The 15,023-nt window shown below is 47.8% G+C and overlaps 1 protein-coding gene across 3 annotated transcripts in view; it reads right to left on the bottom strand.

Annotated features, from left to right (window-relative positions):
* SPTBN1 (spectrin beta, non-erythrocytic 1) overlaps positions 1 to 15,023 on the bottom strand; it is a 197,039-nt gene that overhangs the window by 20,725 nt on the left and 161,291 nt on the right. For all 3 annotated transcript variants that reach the window (XM_036263024.1, XM_036263025.1, XM_036263026.1), the window contains 7 exons: positions 11,280 to 11,370; positions 6,051 to 6,197; positions 4,925 to 5,188; positions 2,871 to 3,095; positions 2,333 to 2,422; positions 1,897 to 2,178; positions 1,177 to 1,307 (listed from right to left, as the gene is read on the bottom strand). In XM_036263024.1, coding sequence (XP_036118917.1) covers positions 1,177 to 1,307; positions 1,897 to 2,178; positions 2,333 to 2,422; positions 2,871 to 3,095; positions 4,925 to 5,188; positions 6,051 to 6,197; positions 11,280 to 11,370 — 1,230 coding nt within the window. The remainder of the gene's footprint in view (positions 1 to 1,176; positions 1,308 to 1,896; positions 2,179 to 2,332; positions 2,423 to 2,870; positions 3,096 to 4,924; positions 5,189 to 6,050; positions 6,198 to 11,279; positions 11,371 to 15,023) is intronic.

The following is a 15,023-nucleotide window of genomic DNA, read 5'->3' as shown; positions in this document are numbered from 1 at the left end:
ATGTCAAATTTCCTTCAGGGAGAAAAAAATGAGGTGGAAAGGAAACTTCTAGCTAACCTATTTAGCCTAAAAAATAAAACTCTAAAGTCTGACTTCAACTCCAAGTAAAGAAGAGCCAACGCGTAAACAAAAGGAGAAATGAAGGCCGAAGGCCATCTTGACATGAGGGAGGGAGGGAGAGAAACTAAAGCCCTGCTGCACCTGGTCAGGATTTCCTTGGACACTGGAAGTAATCAGCAGCCGCCTCACATTCTGGGACGGTGCCGCCAACGGGACAGACGACACCCTGTCTGGCACACACCTGTACCTGCTCTGGGCTACATGCTCCTCCCTGCCAGGAGGGCAGGCCCTGCTGCGCCCGTTTCATGGGCCCTGGGTGAACGGCATCCCTCTCTCTCCCTCCCTCAGATTTCTCCCCAGAACGACTGTCTCGTAGCAGGAAAGCAGAGACAAGGACTTGCTGATGCCAGTCCCCAGAGACTGGGAAGGCCATCTTCCTGGGAATTCTGACCACGAACACCTGCGAGACCCCATCTCCAACCTGCCTTGGATAACACACGAAGCCGATTCTTTCCTTTCTGCATCATAAAAGGCAATTACAAACAGAAAGCCTGAAATGGCCGCCACTGAAGTTTATACAGGAGCCTGGCACAGCCGGGGTCACCACACTCACCTCCTTTGAATTTTCACTCTTAAGGCCTTTTAGGACTTGTGAGTACGAAGGAGTAGGACCTTTTGTTCTTCCTGGGAGCCCTTTTATTTCACAGGTCCACAGTATTCCAGTAACTACTAGTAATTAAACTACCCTGTTCCTCTTAACACTAGAAACGACTTTCCTAATCTGGATAACTTTTTCAACCCATGGGTACCGGTGCTTCGATAACCTGTGTCTGTGCAGATCACTCTGCACCGCTGAGTCCTGTCACCCATGATCTTTCAACAGGGCCCTGTCAGGAGAAATTCAACTGACAAGAGCAATTTCCTATATAACAGCTCACTCTTCCTGTTCAGCACAGGCCTACTAGGTCTGTTTTAAAAATGCTTCTTAAAGATCTGTGTTACCAGTTACTAGATGAACGCAACCACTGGCTTTTGCATGGCGTGGAGTAAGAGGCCCTTACCGGGAGGAACCGGAAGGAACCGGGAGCCTAGTCTCATCTGCACATACGGCCTCACCTCTCAGGATGGCTGTCGGCCACCAGGGCTCGGCTGGTCTTGGAGAGCTGATGCACCGTCTCTGCATAGTCCTCCACAGCTTGTTCCAAAATCTGGTGCTTCTTCAACATGGAAACGGCGCTCTGCTCATCCTGCAAAGAGAGGGGACTGTCATTGACATCCCGTCTGGCCCAAAACCTCACAGGGAGGCAGGCCGACTACATGTGGGGCAAGAGGAAGGACGTTGGGGAGGAAAAAGCCCAGAAGGGTGACACAGGCGGTGGAACATGGACGCACTTCCAGAGCATTACATAGACTGGACTGTGCGAGGACCAACATGAGGATAATGCAGGATGACCGAGACCCCTCTGAGGTACGAGGGGCACAAGAAGTATGGACCAGCTGCTGAAACCCCTCACAGTGCACAGACATGTGGGCTAACAGCATTCTGGAACCTAAAAGTACTCGCAAATTGTCTTAAAAGTATCATGTATGTTATAAAATTTGGATAACCCTAAACTTTGGCAAATTCATACTTAAAAAAAAAAATAGCCATTGTTAATGACATGCAAGAATTCAGACAATGAAATTCCAGCCACCTTTATGCACCATGGTGCCCAGTGACATTCAAAGGCAGCAATGAAATGTTTCACAAAGACACAACCGTCGGCAAAAAGCTCGGGAACCGAGTCTGAAATGCATCTAGCACGCTCTCTGGGGGGGGCCTGCACCCCCTCTCACCTTGGCCTTCTCCTCAGACATCATGTATAGCTCCTGCTCGCTCATCCACGCCTCGGCCTCAGCTGCGTCGAAGTAGTACTGCTGGGCCCTCTGCGCCTCCTCCAGCCGCCTGTGCCGCTTCTCCGTCTCCTCGATGAGGAGGCCCCACAGCTGCTGCAGGTCGGCGAGCCTCTGCCTGATGGCCTCAGCGTTCAGGCTGCTGCTGTCGGTGACCATGTTCTGGCTCCTCTCAAAGATGTCGTCGATGCGAGGCTGGTGCCCCTGGATTTCCTTCTGGAGGGTCTGAGAGCAGGAACACACAAGAAAAGCTGGCTGAACACCAGCAGCAGCTCTTACCAGGAGACAGCGCAAGCCCTCAGAGCTCTCGCACGTTCTCTGCCTTCTAACTGGGAGCAGTTGTTTATCAAACTGAACTAGCCTGAGCAGAAATGCTTACCTGATTTTTCTTTATTAACAGCTGCACAGTCTGGAGGTTGTGGCCATGATCTGTGGAAGTTGCCAGAGGCATCCTCTCTCCAACCCACAGCTGGAGAGAATTGTAAATAAGTGGTCAGGACCGCTCAAAAAGAACAAATATTTGACGTCAGCAAGCAGAGCAGGGACTACAGGGAGGCCAGCTTGAGAGAAAGTGTGTTCATCCTCCCGGGAAGGGCTGCTGAGGAGCCGACCTTTCTCCAACACAGGGCAGCACTAGTATCCCAAACCTCACTTCATCCTCAATGCTGTGAATCCTCATTCTTTATTACTTTTAAAATTACTGTTCTAGGGTCGTTAAGACACTTAAATATCTTTAGAAAACCAAACAGAAAATGAAGTTGCACTTTGTGGGGGGAGAACCCTCAGCACGCATGTAACGTCAGCTCTGGTAGCTCAGCTCAGTGTGGGCCACGCTGAGACCCACAGTCAGAGCACGGGCTCCAAGGACAGGCAGGAGGTTTGCAGAAAAGCTACTGATGCAGCAAGGCTCTACTCACGATCTCGTCCTCCACATCCCTGTTGAACTGATGGATCTCTTTGGAGGCCAGGAGGTTGTGCTTCCTTTCATTCAGGGGCTCCAGCAATTCCATGAACTTGGTCTGCACAGTGAGGCGCTTGCTGTCCACCTCGTCGGAGCTCTCCCCCTCCTGACTTAGGGCCTGGGCCTGGCTCTGGAGCTCTTCGATCTCCTTCTTCCGCACCTCCATCTGATTCTCCAGCATCTGCGGCGGAAAACAGACCCACCTTCATGCCAGAGACAAGGGCCACACAGTCCTATGAAATGTTTGTTTCGAGCATTGGCCAAAATGGAAGAATGAAGAATGTAAATTTATATAGTGGAGAGTCGAAGAAAGCATTCTTTTTTTTTTTATCCTCACCCAAGGACATTTTTTGTTCAGATAGAGTGGGAGGGAGAGAGAGAGAGAGAGAGAGAGAGAAATATCGATGTGAAAGGGACACATCGAGTGGTTGCCACCCGCACAACCCAGGGACAAACCGCAACCGAGGTACATGCCCTTAGCGGGAACTGAACCTGAGTCTCTCTGGACCACAGGCTGCTGCTCTAACCGCTGAGCCAAACCGGCCAGGGCGAAGAAAGCATTCTTAACAGTGGAGAGTCTGAGAAATGTTTCCCAACATGTATCAAGCTATGAATTAGCATTCCACTCTGTTGGCTGATTTTTAAATTTGGGAGAACATTCAAGTTTGCTCAAGAACTTGGGAGAAAAACAACAGGGAAGACAAAAGAATTAATGATGTGGAAAGAGTTTCATCTGCCTGTTCAAAAGCCACAACAATGCTGGAAGGCAGTTTAGCCATCGGGAAGGGTCAGGTCTGGAGGTTCCAGTTCTTTTAGGCAAGAAGGACAGCTACTGCTGTCATCTTACATCAATGTCTTCAGTCAGAAAGAAATTATTCTTTTTCACATACTTGGATAATCAGCTAAAAACATACTAGCTGTTAATTTACATGAAAGAAATGGGCAAAGCTGAAGGCAGAAGTGTCCCACTCGGGGAACATCACACTGGGAAGACCATACCGCTGACAGCTTAGAGGCAAGGAGACCGACTATGGGAACCCTTCGCAGGTTGGGGAGGTCAATCGCTATGACTAAAAACCTCCCACGAAAACACTCAAAGCAACCAAATAATTTAGCAAAATGAAGGGCAGGCGTCACTGTGAAGGAGTAAACCCAGGAACGTGGCAGAGATGCCTCTATGGTGACGGGCTCGAAGTGGAACTGCTGGCCTGGGATCTGGCCGCATAGTGCAAATGCAGCCGGGAGAAAGCCCACTTGCTCTATCAACCTCACTGCAGCCGTTTTCCCAAAAATCTCAAGTAAATCCATTCGCCCACAGAGTGCTCTGTCATGCTATAAAAAAATAAACAGCCCTGGCTGGTTTTGCTCAGTTGTTAGAGCGTCAGCCCACGGACCAGGGAGACCTGTGCTCGGTTCCCACTAAGGGCACGTACCTCAGCTGCAGTTCGTCCCCAGCCCTGGTTGGGGTCATGTGGGTGGCAATCAGTTAATGTGTCTCTCTCACATCGATGTTTCTCGCTCTCTTTCTTTTCCTCCTTCTCTCCCTCCTGCTCTATCTGAAGATAAATGCAAAAGTATCCTTGGGTGAGGATTAAAAAACAAAACAAAACAAAAAACCCTACAAATTTCTTGTACCCTGAACAACTGATAACTATCACATCCAGATGTGATAGTTATATGGCAGTTTGTAAACATAATTACTTCATGTAAATTACAGAAGTGAATGAAATGAGTTTTTATTCAATTGTTAAATGGTGTTACTATCCATCAACTAAGATGATGATGATGGTAAAATAAAATTATTCCCATGCACAAACACCCAATACTTGTACTAATATTGTTTCTTTCCAGTGGTTCTGGAAATGACCCATGATGCTACTGAAGCAAACACTTTGCTGGGTTAAAATCCCTTCAAATGGAAGGGGGATGGCTGAGAACGCAGTGGATGGGTTGAGACTGTGGTAGTAAAACAGAAACAGTTCCAAACAGGTGGTCGCCTTGCCCACTTGCCTGCTGCTTTTTCAGCAGGATGTTGACACTGGTCAGGTCTTTGCCGTAGTCATCAGACTGAATCTGACTCTCCAGGCCGTGCAGCCACTTGTCCAGGTCCGCACAGCTCTGGGTGAAGAGTTCAGCCTTGTTTGCATCAAAGAGCCGCTGGGCCTTGGTCTGGGTGGTGGATTCAAGGACTTCCCACATTTTATGTAAACCAGTGAGTTTCTCCTTCACCACAGCTTCCGTCTCGGGCTTTTCTGAAATGAGCTGCATTCCTTCCTAAAACACACAAACCACCGTGGTTATAAATAAATAGTTTGCTAGAGAACAAATGTCACTGTGAAAAACAAACCTAAGATTATTTAATCTGATTTTCCCATTCATTCAAAACACACACACACACACACACACACACACACTCTACACACAGTCTTTCCACACGAAGCTACTGCTCGATAAAACAGATCAGGACTTAAGTCTGTGCACCGGCTTTCGGGCGAGCTGAGCGAGAAATGACTGCTGCACACTGAAATTGTCTCAACCGGGCAATGGGCCACATAATGCTAATAGCCAAAGACTGCACCCTCCACTCCACCCTAGAAGACTCTAACACATTATTATAACTGTTATGGGTCTGAAACAATATAACAAGTGTCAAGGAAGAGAAGGGAGGAGGGGGAACTTCACTACATTCACATTCAGTTATGCTCATGCTGCAAAGAATCTCCCTGTGCTGAAACAGTATGTTTTACATTATTATAGTGACTAGAATACAGTCCTCACACAAGAAAAATAGGGCAATTTAAAAATACATGATATTTCTAAATGCTGTGAAGCTAGATCTAATGAGTCTGTCATAGTCCTACACCGGGGCTCACAGTCCACCAGGTGCGGCAGACGAGATGCACAACAGGAACTGCACACCTAGGACTCAGGGAGGGAGGGTCTCTGCTGCGCTGAGGTCCAAATGAGTAAGTGGATATGCGACCAGTACCGACGGCCTAACCTTTCGCATGTGGTCAAATACGACTCAACCGTGTTGGGAAACGTGCTGAATGAAAGGGGCTCATTCCCGCCCAGGCCGTTTCCTCGCCATGGCCACACTGTGGAAATGGCAGCTTCATCAGAGACGTTCACTCACCTTCTCAATTTTGTCAAGCCACTCTTTGTTGGAGGCGAGTTCTGCCATAAACGCTTGATGTTTCAACCATTTACTGTGCAGATTTCTGGCTTCATCATAAGACATGTCCTGGGCTGTAAGCATCTTTTCATTGATCCAGAGAGACAGCTAGGAAAAGGGAGAAACAGAACAGGAAGGTTTCAGAGTCTGTGATCATAGATGTCAGCCCTTCTTCTGCCTGGAAAGAGCTACGTCATGTCATGCCAGGCACACCGTACATGTTTCCACGTCAAAAGGCCACCAAATATTGACCTGACAACTCTGACCTGCCACAGCAGGTAGCTCCACGGTATGAAGGCTGGACCTGAGCCGTGCCCCAAACTATCTGTCTACCATTAAATCCAGAAGCACAAATTAAAAAACTCTCGGAGCCAGTTTTCAAACTGTTTGGCTCTCTTACCCAGCCTTCGCCTCAAAGGCTTGTTTAAAATTCTGCCCTAACCAGCCCAAGTCACAACCTTCTTTCTCTTCCAAATAAATACCCATGCCAGCTCTACCATATTAACCACGATTAACTGTCTCTCACTCCACTTGGTAATGTTTTCCTCTTTTAATTCTACTATTTAAAAAATTCCTTGTCTCTTATCCCTCCCCCCCTCACAGGTGTATATCTATGGGAATGCCCTAAAGCATAGCTCACTCAGGGGAGGGGTAAGGCAACCCCTTTCCTTCACGTTTGAGTCACCTCCACTCCTTTTTCTACAGCCATGAATCTCTAAAGGGCCTTCCATTCAGACCAAGATCCACCTCACAGGGCTGTATTTTGAGGCCCAACATGTTGACTTGGATCTGGACCCTGGGAAGCCTTACAGAGCCCGCCAGCGTGGACAGATCTGAGAAGGGAGTTCTCTCAGGAGGCTCAGACTGGGAGTCAGCCCAGCCCTGGGCCCTGGGCCCTGGGCCCTGGGCACACTTCTCTTACTGGCTCTCATCCTCACTCACCAGGCTTCGTTCACTGGCCATGCCAGGGGCCTAGCTCCTATCCCACACGCAGTGCAAACCCAGGGAGAGCCTTTTGTTTGCCCGGGCGGGAGATACACAAAGGAATATAGCATCCGCCCAGGAGCAGAAGCCCACAAGAAGTCCACTTTGACACCTGTTGCTGCCACAACAAATCTGCACCTGAACTTCACAACCCCATCTCTGAAGGTTTAGAAATGGCATATAAAGCCAGCAGACCCCCTCACAAAATCAATATTTCCAGGGCTATTCACTTGCATTCTGGGCTGTTGCCAGGAAAGGCTTCCCCATAAATTTGCTTGAACGACAGAAAACTGTTCTTTGGAAATGGTGTCACGGGGAGCGCTACGGGTCACAGGAGGACCCCTGGCTCTAAATGTGGGTGAACTCTGGGCACCATCTCTACCTTTCTCAGGCTCCATGCAGGAGGGGGTGGGGATGGAAAGCAAAAGGTTTAGACCTTTGATGTCACTCTTTATTGAGGGGAAAACCAGTAAATTTCATAAAGCCCTTTGTGAGAAAGGACCATAGATCTGTTGTTACACAATAATAGACACACTAAATTTCCTACTTTAAGAGAATTACCTACTTTCCAGTTATTTTAGCAGCTAAAACCTAAATTTTATGGTCATTCGATCTAAAGGGAAAGAGCTTAAGAGGAAACCAAAGGGTAAATTTTCCCCTGTATTTTGTATACACACATACTCATTATTAAACACAATGGAAAGCATTTATCCAATGTGCCAAGGACAGTCACATATTTTCACTGTTCATAACCACCTACCCAAGAGAGATTTAAAAAAAAAGAAAGAGCTACATAAAAATCAGAGGCTTATAATGAAATCTGCTCTTGCTGAACACGCCACCCTACAAGTCAAGCCGCATGCGGTACAACACAATGAGACAGACCTATGGACTTGCTCATCATCAGCTCTCATCAGCTTTCTGGAATCAGAACTACAGTTAATACTTGTGGGCCTTTACAAATGTCACTTAAGAAGATTCTCATTCTCTGCAGAGAAGAGTGCTGTGCAGACTGGGAAAGGAGAGGGAAAATGCTCCGATCACTGGATTGAGCTAAAGGGAAGCACGGACCTTGCGGGCTCTGTGCTGCACCCACCCAGTTACACTGCCCTCCTTTGGAGAGCATCTGTTTTTAGAAAACAGGAGGCATAGTGTGAGGGAAAACAGAAAAACAGTACCTTTTAAATGAGTCCTTTTACAGGATATCGCATTAAAATAGCACTCGTAAAATAATGATGCTTTTTCTTTTTAAAATGTTTTCACTGATTTTTGAGGGAGAAGGGAAAAGGAAGGATAGAAACATTGATGAGAGAGAACCATACAGGACTGCCTCCTGCATGCCCCCAAAGGGGATTGAGCCTGCAACCCGGGAAATGTGCCCTGACCGGGAATTGAACCAGGACCTCTCAGTCCATGGGACGTTCAATCACTCAGCCACACTGGCCAGGCTTATGACACTCTTTGTATCTCCTCACCTATAACTGGGACTAGGTGGGCCCTTGCTCATTCCTATGCAGGCAGTGATTATGGGGGAGGGGGCAGCAACAGGGGCAGATTTCACAACCCATGCCTTCTCTAGCCAAGGACTAACCGAGGGAGGGAGTGTGACAAAGAGACAACTTGGAGTCCGTAGACCTTGAACAATAACAAAGAGCCAGCAACGGTATTAAATCTGACCTCTGGGTGTTCTGTAAACATCTATCAGCATAATACATAGATTTTTAAAAGTAGGGCTGGTCTACACACAAACTCTATTGTCAGAAATTTTGGCTTAAAAGGAGGCTGAATGACAGAAGAATACATATCATCCCTTTGCTTGTATTTCACACTCCAAGGGTTTTGAAACCCCAAGCCTGACCCAAATTCCATCACCATATAAGGAACGTATATGCTGATGGGAGACTTCTGACATCTCCCAGCAGATACTATGGCTGTACTAACTTAATAATGAGACTCAAGGGCAGAAAAGATAAACCAGGAGACATGGCAGAGCAGTCACAAGGAGACCTGCAAAGCATCCCAGACACACAAGCCCAGCCAAAACCTTCTTCCTATTTGCAGTCACCGGTGTGTGAGGAGCGAACTCCTTGTACCCGAGGATGCCAGTCTGAAACAAGTGCTAACAAAGACCCAAGGACTTACTACTACTATTTGCTGCGATTCCCCTGGGAAGGCCTATCTTTTTATCTGTTTACTTTTCCTACACATTTCTATTTATGAATCACACTTATGTAAATGGAAAATAGGGGCTGGCAATTTCAACCGGGTTTCTCCCAAGGGTTCTTTTTGTCCTCTCAACCTCTAGCTCATTTCCGGGCATTCATCTTCTCAAATTTAGCCCAGGTTTCACCGGGTCAGGTCAATAAATTTCATCTCAACTTGCCCTTTAAGCAAGAGCATGGAATCCTACTGATCCCCTATTCTCCCTCAATATGCCTGAGTTAACACAAGTTATTGATGGTGCTTCCAGGGGAACACCAAGGTCATACAGGGACTTCCAATTTATGGAAGGCACAGCCCAAGTTGCAAATACCCCCCTGATCCCTTTACTCCCCCCACCCCCGTGATGAGGGGCCATTTGGTATTCATTGCAACTCAAAATGCAAGGCCACACAGCAAACTGTAGATCCTGTTACTCTCCTCTATGCCGTGTCTTGGGACATGAGTGCCTCTTTAAGTGAGCATCCTATTCAAATGGATTATTAATGCTCGACTATCATTTGAAGAGGAACTCCTGTCTTCAGCCTGTCTGGCTCCAGGCAAACCCACCAGAGACCTAGAGTCATCAACTGGTGCTGGATGCAGACAGACCCTGAACCACGCAGTTCAGGGGCTTTCCCTTCTCAGGCTGGCTGCTGGGCACACTGCAAGACTCACAACAAGACAGCATGGAGCCCTGCCAGTTTGCTCAGTGGTTACAGCACTGGCCCGCAGACCACAAAGTCCTGGGTTCGGTTCCCGCTAAGGGCAGGAACCTCGGTTGCAGTTTGTCCCCAGCCCTGGTTGGGGTCGTGTGGGTGGCAACTAGTCGATGTGTCTCTCTCACGTTGATGTTTCTCTCTCTCTTCCCCCCTCTCTCCCTCTCGCTCTCTCTGAAGATAAATGCAAAACTGTCCTCGAGTGAGGATAAAAAAATTTTTTTAGAAGACGGCATTTTAATGCACATGAACGATTACTTGTCACAGCCAATCTAACACAATTGTTATTAGAGACCTGTTTCCTTTAACACACAGCCACACGTTTGAATGGAAGGTGTTTGGGATGATTTGAATCACGTTCTTAGCATATAACCTGACCCATGCCCACAATCCCTGGTCCTCACAGCTGCACCTGGATATTCTCCACCCCAGTCTTGCCTCCGAAGGAATTCAGTCTACACGTCCAGAGTGGACCGAGTCATACCACTCTTCTCCGGCACACAGAGAAATACGATGCGCTTCTAACTCACACACGTGAAGTCAAATAGATGTTTTCTCCAACTAAGCTTGTAAGAGACCAGCTAACTTCAGTTTCCCAAGTTTGTTTATGCATGTACCAAGGGAGCATCAAGTAGTATGAGAACCACCACATTAACACCATGCATTAAAACTCAGTTTGAAACCAGGCTTACTGCTCTCGGCATATTAGACACAAACCTAAGGCGGCTGAAATAGGGATATTTTAAGGTCTTAAGTGAATAAGAAACTCAGTATGTATTTTTTAAATCTCTGCTTCTTAACCGGGTAGCCAGCTCCAGCTCCCTTTAGTTCCTTCCTTCCATTCCATTGGGAGGAATGGACACTGCTTCAAATAGTTACAACATTAAATGCTTCCAGGTTACAGACTCTCCAGGACATCACCGTGTGGCCTAGTGTCTTAGACGATGGCAACATTCTCCATCTGCACCGTCCAATGTGGCAGCCACCGAGATGGAAGAGCTACACTCTTAATTTTATTTCATTTTAACTAACTTAAAAGGAACAGCCACATGTGGCTAGTGTCCACTATAATGGAGAGCACAGCTCTGGACGCTAACATTCCAGATTACAGTAATCTAGTTCCTCTAAGCGATAACTTGTAGGTTGCAGAACTGACATGGTACCATAGTGCCTCACCTGAAAAGTATATATGACATGAATTTCTGTCCTCAATTTTATTCCAGGGGCTCTTTTGCCAAATGCTGGCAGGCTCTTGCTAGAAACCAGGAGAGGTTAAAGGGAGACATACCTCCTGACAATCTTGCAGGAACTTCTGAAGATCCCTGTTGTCCTTCAATCTCATCAGAAGCTCACTGGCTGCCTCACGATTCTTCCTATGTCTGTTACAATGATAACAAAGACATAAAAAAAAAAGGAATTAGAGGATCTTCAAACACAGACTTCACAATTCAATCTCTTTCCTAGGTTTCTATATATGCTGAAAAGAGTATGCTTACAGTTATCAATTTTGTCAAGGAGACAGCATAAACAAGAGTTCAGCATCCTCCAAATGAGCCAAGGTACAAAAGCAAGCAAAACGCCTGTCTAAGCCACACAATAGGCCAAGGATGCAGTCAAATGAGCCGTACAAACCTGGTGCTTCCTAATCCAGTGCTAGGGAGAAACCTGAGCTCACAGGGTGTACAACCCCTGCCCCCCATTTTAGGCGCTGTGAAAGAACTTGAAACATATCTTCAAGAAACCTGTAACTGGGCGACAGGACATGTACATGGCCAAGAAGATATAGATAATTAATGTTTCCTGATAAACGAATTCCCATCTTAAGAAAAACTCACCAAAAATAATAATGAACCAGGAATGAAACTGTTAGACCTGTGAGATAAGTTACAGAAGTCAGAGCACCAAACCTTAAACAAAAAAACTGTAAGAACTGGAAGGAGCTGCTGAACTTGGTGAACAAGGGAAAACGGGTACTTGCCCGCTGCCCGAACACTGCACATGGCTTCTCTGCACACGCCGTGAGGTGCAGGAATGCACCAGCAAACTCCCTTCCCGCCCCGGCGGCCTCTTCTCCCTCGGGGACTGTGAGCAGCTCAGAATGCTGCACCCTGAAAGTGACCGCCTTCCCATGGCTCCCCTGCAACAGGGAGAGCTATCCCACACCCAGAAATCACCCACAATGCCAACAGAGCTCCCCCGATACTCTGTAACCCAAGCCGGCCAGCCTAAACAGAGGGCACGGAGAGAGGCCCAAGAACATAGTGCAGACGGGGAGGTCCGAGTTCTTCACTCCAACTCGCAAAGCCATTATTTCCTTGCTCACGGGCCTGGGCAAGGCCTCTCACCCGCCCCGGCCAGTCAGCAAGGCAGGGATGGGAGACGACACCAACTCGGATTCTCCAGTGAGAAAAAGAGTAGCTTGGGAGCAGATGCTGCTGACCAACTTTTAAAGAACTGTCCTCGGGGGGAGCACAAAAGATCTTACAGTGACACCACGTGCCACATGGGTGGTCAGAGTGCTGGCAAAGGGGGCGGGGGAAGCACACCACTGCTCGGCCCGGGGAACGGAGGAGAAGGCCTGGGCTTCTACAGGCACCAGACTGGGGAACAACGGGAACAGTCCTGTCAGCTACACGCCAGACACATACAATGATGCTTTAAGTTTTTGTTCTGTGTTTTTTTTTAAGTTGAAAGGGGGTTCCATAGCTTCAGGAAAAGGAATCTTAGTATGTTTATACCACTTAGACAAAGTGCCAAGATAGAAAATAATTCTTATGTAATGTAAATGAAAAGAGCTTATGTGTAATTCAACAATATGAAACTCTACAGCACAGATTAGAAGGTGAGAACTACAATGCATGTGTTAGGGATAAAATTAAAGATATCCGCCGCCCATCCCCCCAATTTTAGACATTCTGTTGCTTCTTATTACAACAGAATAAATAAAGGCCAATCCCCTTTACTTCATTGCCATCCTTTGTCAGAGACCAAAAAATAAAAATAAATATAAAATGTTTTAACGTTGTTGGTGAATTTGAGCTGAAGTCATCTAAAAATGCGGAAGGGGAGGAATGTCAAAAAGTTCAAATTCCAGTCACTACCTGTAGGAGGTTTTACAATAAGAAAGCAAACTGTCTGGAAGGAGGGGATCTGAGTTGGATCTGGAAGGAGGGGATCTGAGTTGGATCTGGAAGGAGGGGATCTGAGTTGGATCTGGAAGGAGGGGATCTGAGTTGGATCTGGAAGGAGGGGATCTGAGTTGGAGTTAGTGCCAAGCGCGAGGGTCCCGCCTTCAGTCCACGTTGAAGGGAAGCGCGCTCCCTCCACAGCTGATGGTAAGATCAGATCGTGGCAGTGACAGCAGGACATGGGAATAAACACAGCGTCGCAGTCCGAGGACAGTCACCAAGGGAGGGATACAACCAGACAGAACCCCGAGTGCATTTCCGAGACAACCAGTGCCACATGTGCCCAGCAGGTGTCTGCCTGGTGGGATCACAAAGAAGGAAAAGCTGAAAGGTGACTTAGGGCCCCGTGTCCAAATGACACAGATCTATGGGGAGGACGAGATGCTGGCTTCTGAGTGATGTGTCTGACAGACGGACGACACCTATGCAGGCGGCTGAGATGGCTGCTGACTCAGGAAATCCTCGAGAGAAGTGCGTGCGGCAACCAAAATCATTCATGGGAAGTGAAACCCAGGAAGGTCTTTCAAAGCTGGATCTTGGGTCTCATGACAGGGAAGGACCTTCTATAAGGCTGGGCGTCGCTTCCCCAGTCCTCAGAGCGCTCTGTCCGGGGCAAGGTGAGGTCTGCCATGTGATTTCCGCCCCTCACTTCCTGACCCTGCACAGGACTCAGCAGCTCCCTCGTCGCACGAGGAAGGTGCTGGATTAAACTCTGAGTCTTGGGAAAAGAAACCACTGGGTAAAATGGGCTGGGAATTTTTAAGCTTCTTTTCCATGTAAGGTGGGGTCTGGCTTTAGGATGGATGCAGTTCCCTGCTCTCCCAGGACTCCCCCGAGGCTGGAATTTCCGTCTGAGCCGGAAGCTCGGGCAGGCTGGGCGGCAGGCTCGTCTCCCCCAGGTCACAAGGACACTTGTGCCCCACCCACATCTGTTAAGTCAGTGTCTTTGTTCTAGTACTTCCTTGTTTTAAAAAACTCAGTGGTCACTGACAAGACTGCAGAAATGTAGGCACATGGTGATTTCTGCATTCTATGGGAATAGCTTCCTAAGAGCCTCAGAATGTTTCTGGATGGGGATTAGATCTGAAGGTTTAGATATTTATTTAACTTGTGCCCCTGCAGCACCTGGAACTCAGACTTGCATATTTTAATAACAGACAAGTAGTCTCTGGGGTCAGTTTCAGAACTTGAGACCTCTGGGGACATTAAAGTGAAACCAGAATTCAGTTAACACCAGCGGAGGAAAATAAGAAAATGTAGTCCTCCTGAGAGTGGATCAAGGGCAGGCCCCCCGCCCCAATCTTTCTCATGCTCATGGAGAGTAGAGGATCTTCTTTCCATTTCTTTTTCAGACCAGAAATCCCAAGGAAGCTCTGAACCCCGGGAGCCCAGGCGCGCAGTGAGGGACAAAGGGAAGACTAAGCCACATCTGAGCCTGCTGAAATGTTCTCTCACATCCAGGAGTCTCCAGTCTTGACACCACCACCTGTCTCCACACCCCTGGCAGCTGCAGCACCCGGGTGCAGAAACACACCAGGGAAGCCGCGAGGCAGCTGCAGCCGGCCTGAGCACGCGGCCCCTCGCTGTCGGCCCCTCACTGTCGGGAGTCAGCTGCGCACCCAGCAGGAGCCTGGGCAGCCCGTGTGCAGAGCAGCGAGAGGTTTAACATTTGGGAGAAGGGAAATTCTGCTTCTCCAGGTTAAGAATGCCTTGCCCAATCCCTGCAGCTAACACTAATTTAAGAAGGGTTTGGTGGACAAAATTTTTCTTTTTTTTATAGCTGTTTTAAAAGCAAGAGATACAAAATTATAACTTATCTGTGTTTTATCATTATTCCACAGTAG

The sequence above is a fragment of the Molossus molossus genome, unplaced genomic scaffold (assembly GCF_014108415.1).
Source record: "Molossus molossus isolate mMolMol1 unplaced genomic scaffold, mMolMol1.p scaffold_m16_p_15, whole genome shotgun sequence".
NCBI lineage: Eukaryota > Metazoa > Chordata > Mammalia > Chiroptera > Molossidae > Molossus > Molossus molossus.
The sequence above is the reverse complement of the archived record's forward strand: the minus strand, read 5'-3'. Positions and strand labels throughout refer to the sequence as shown.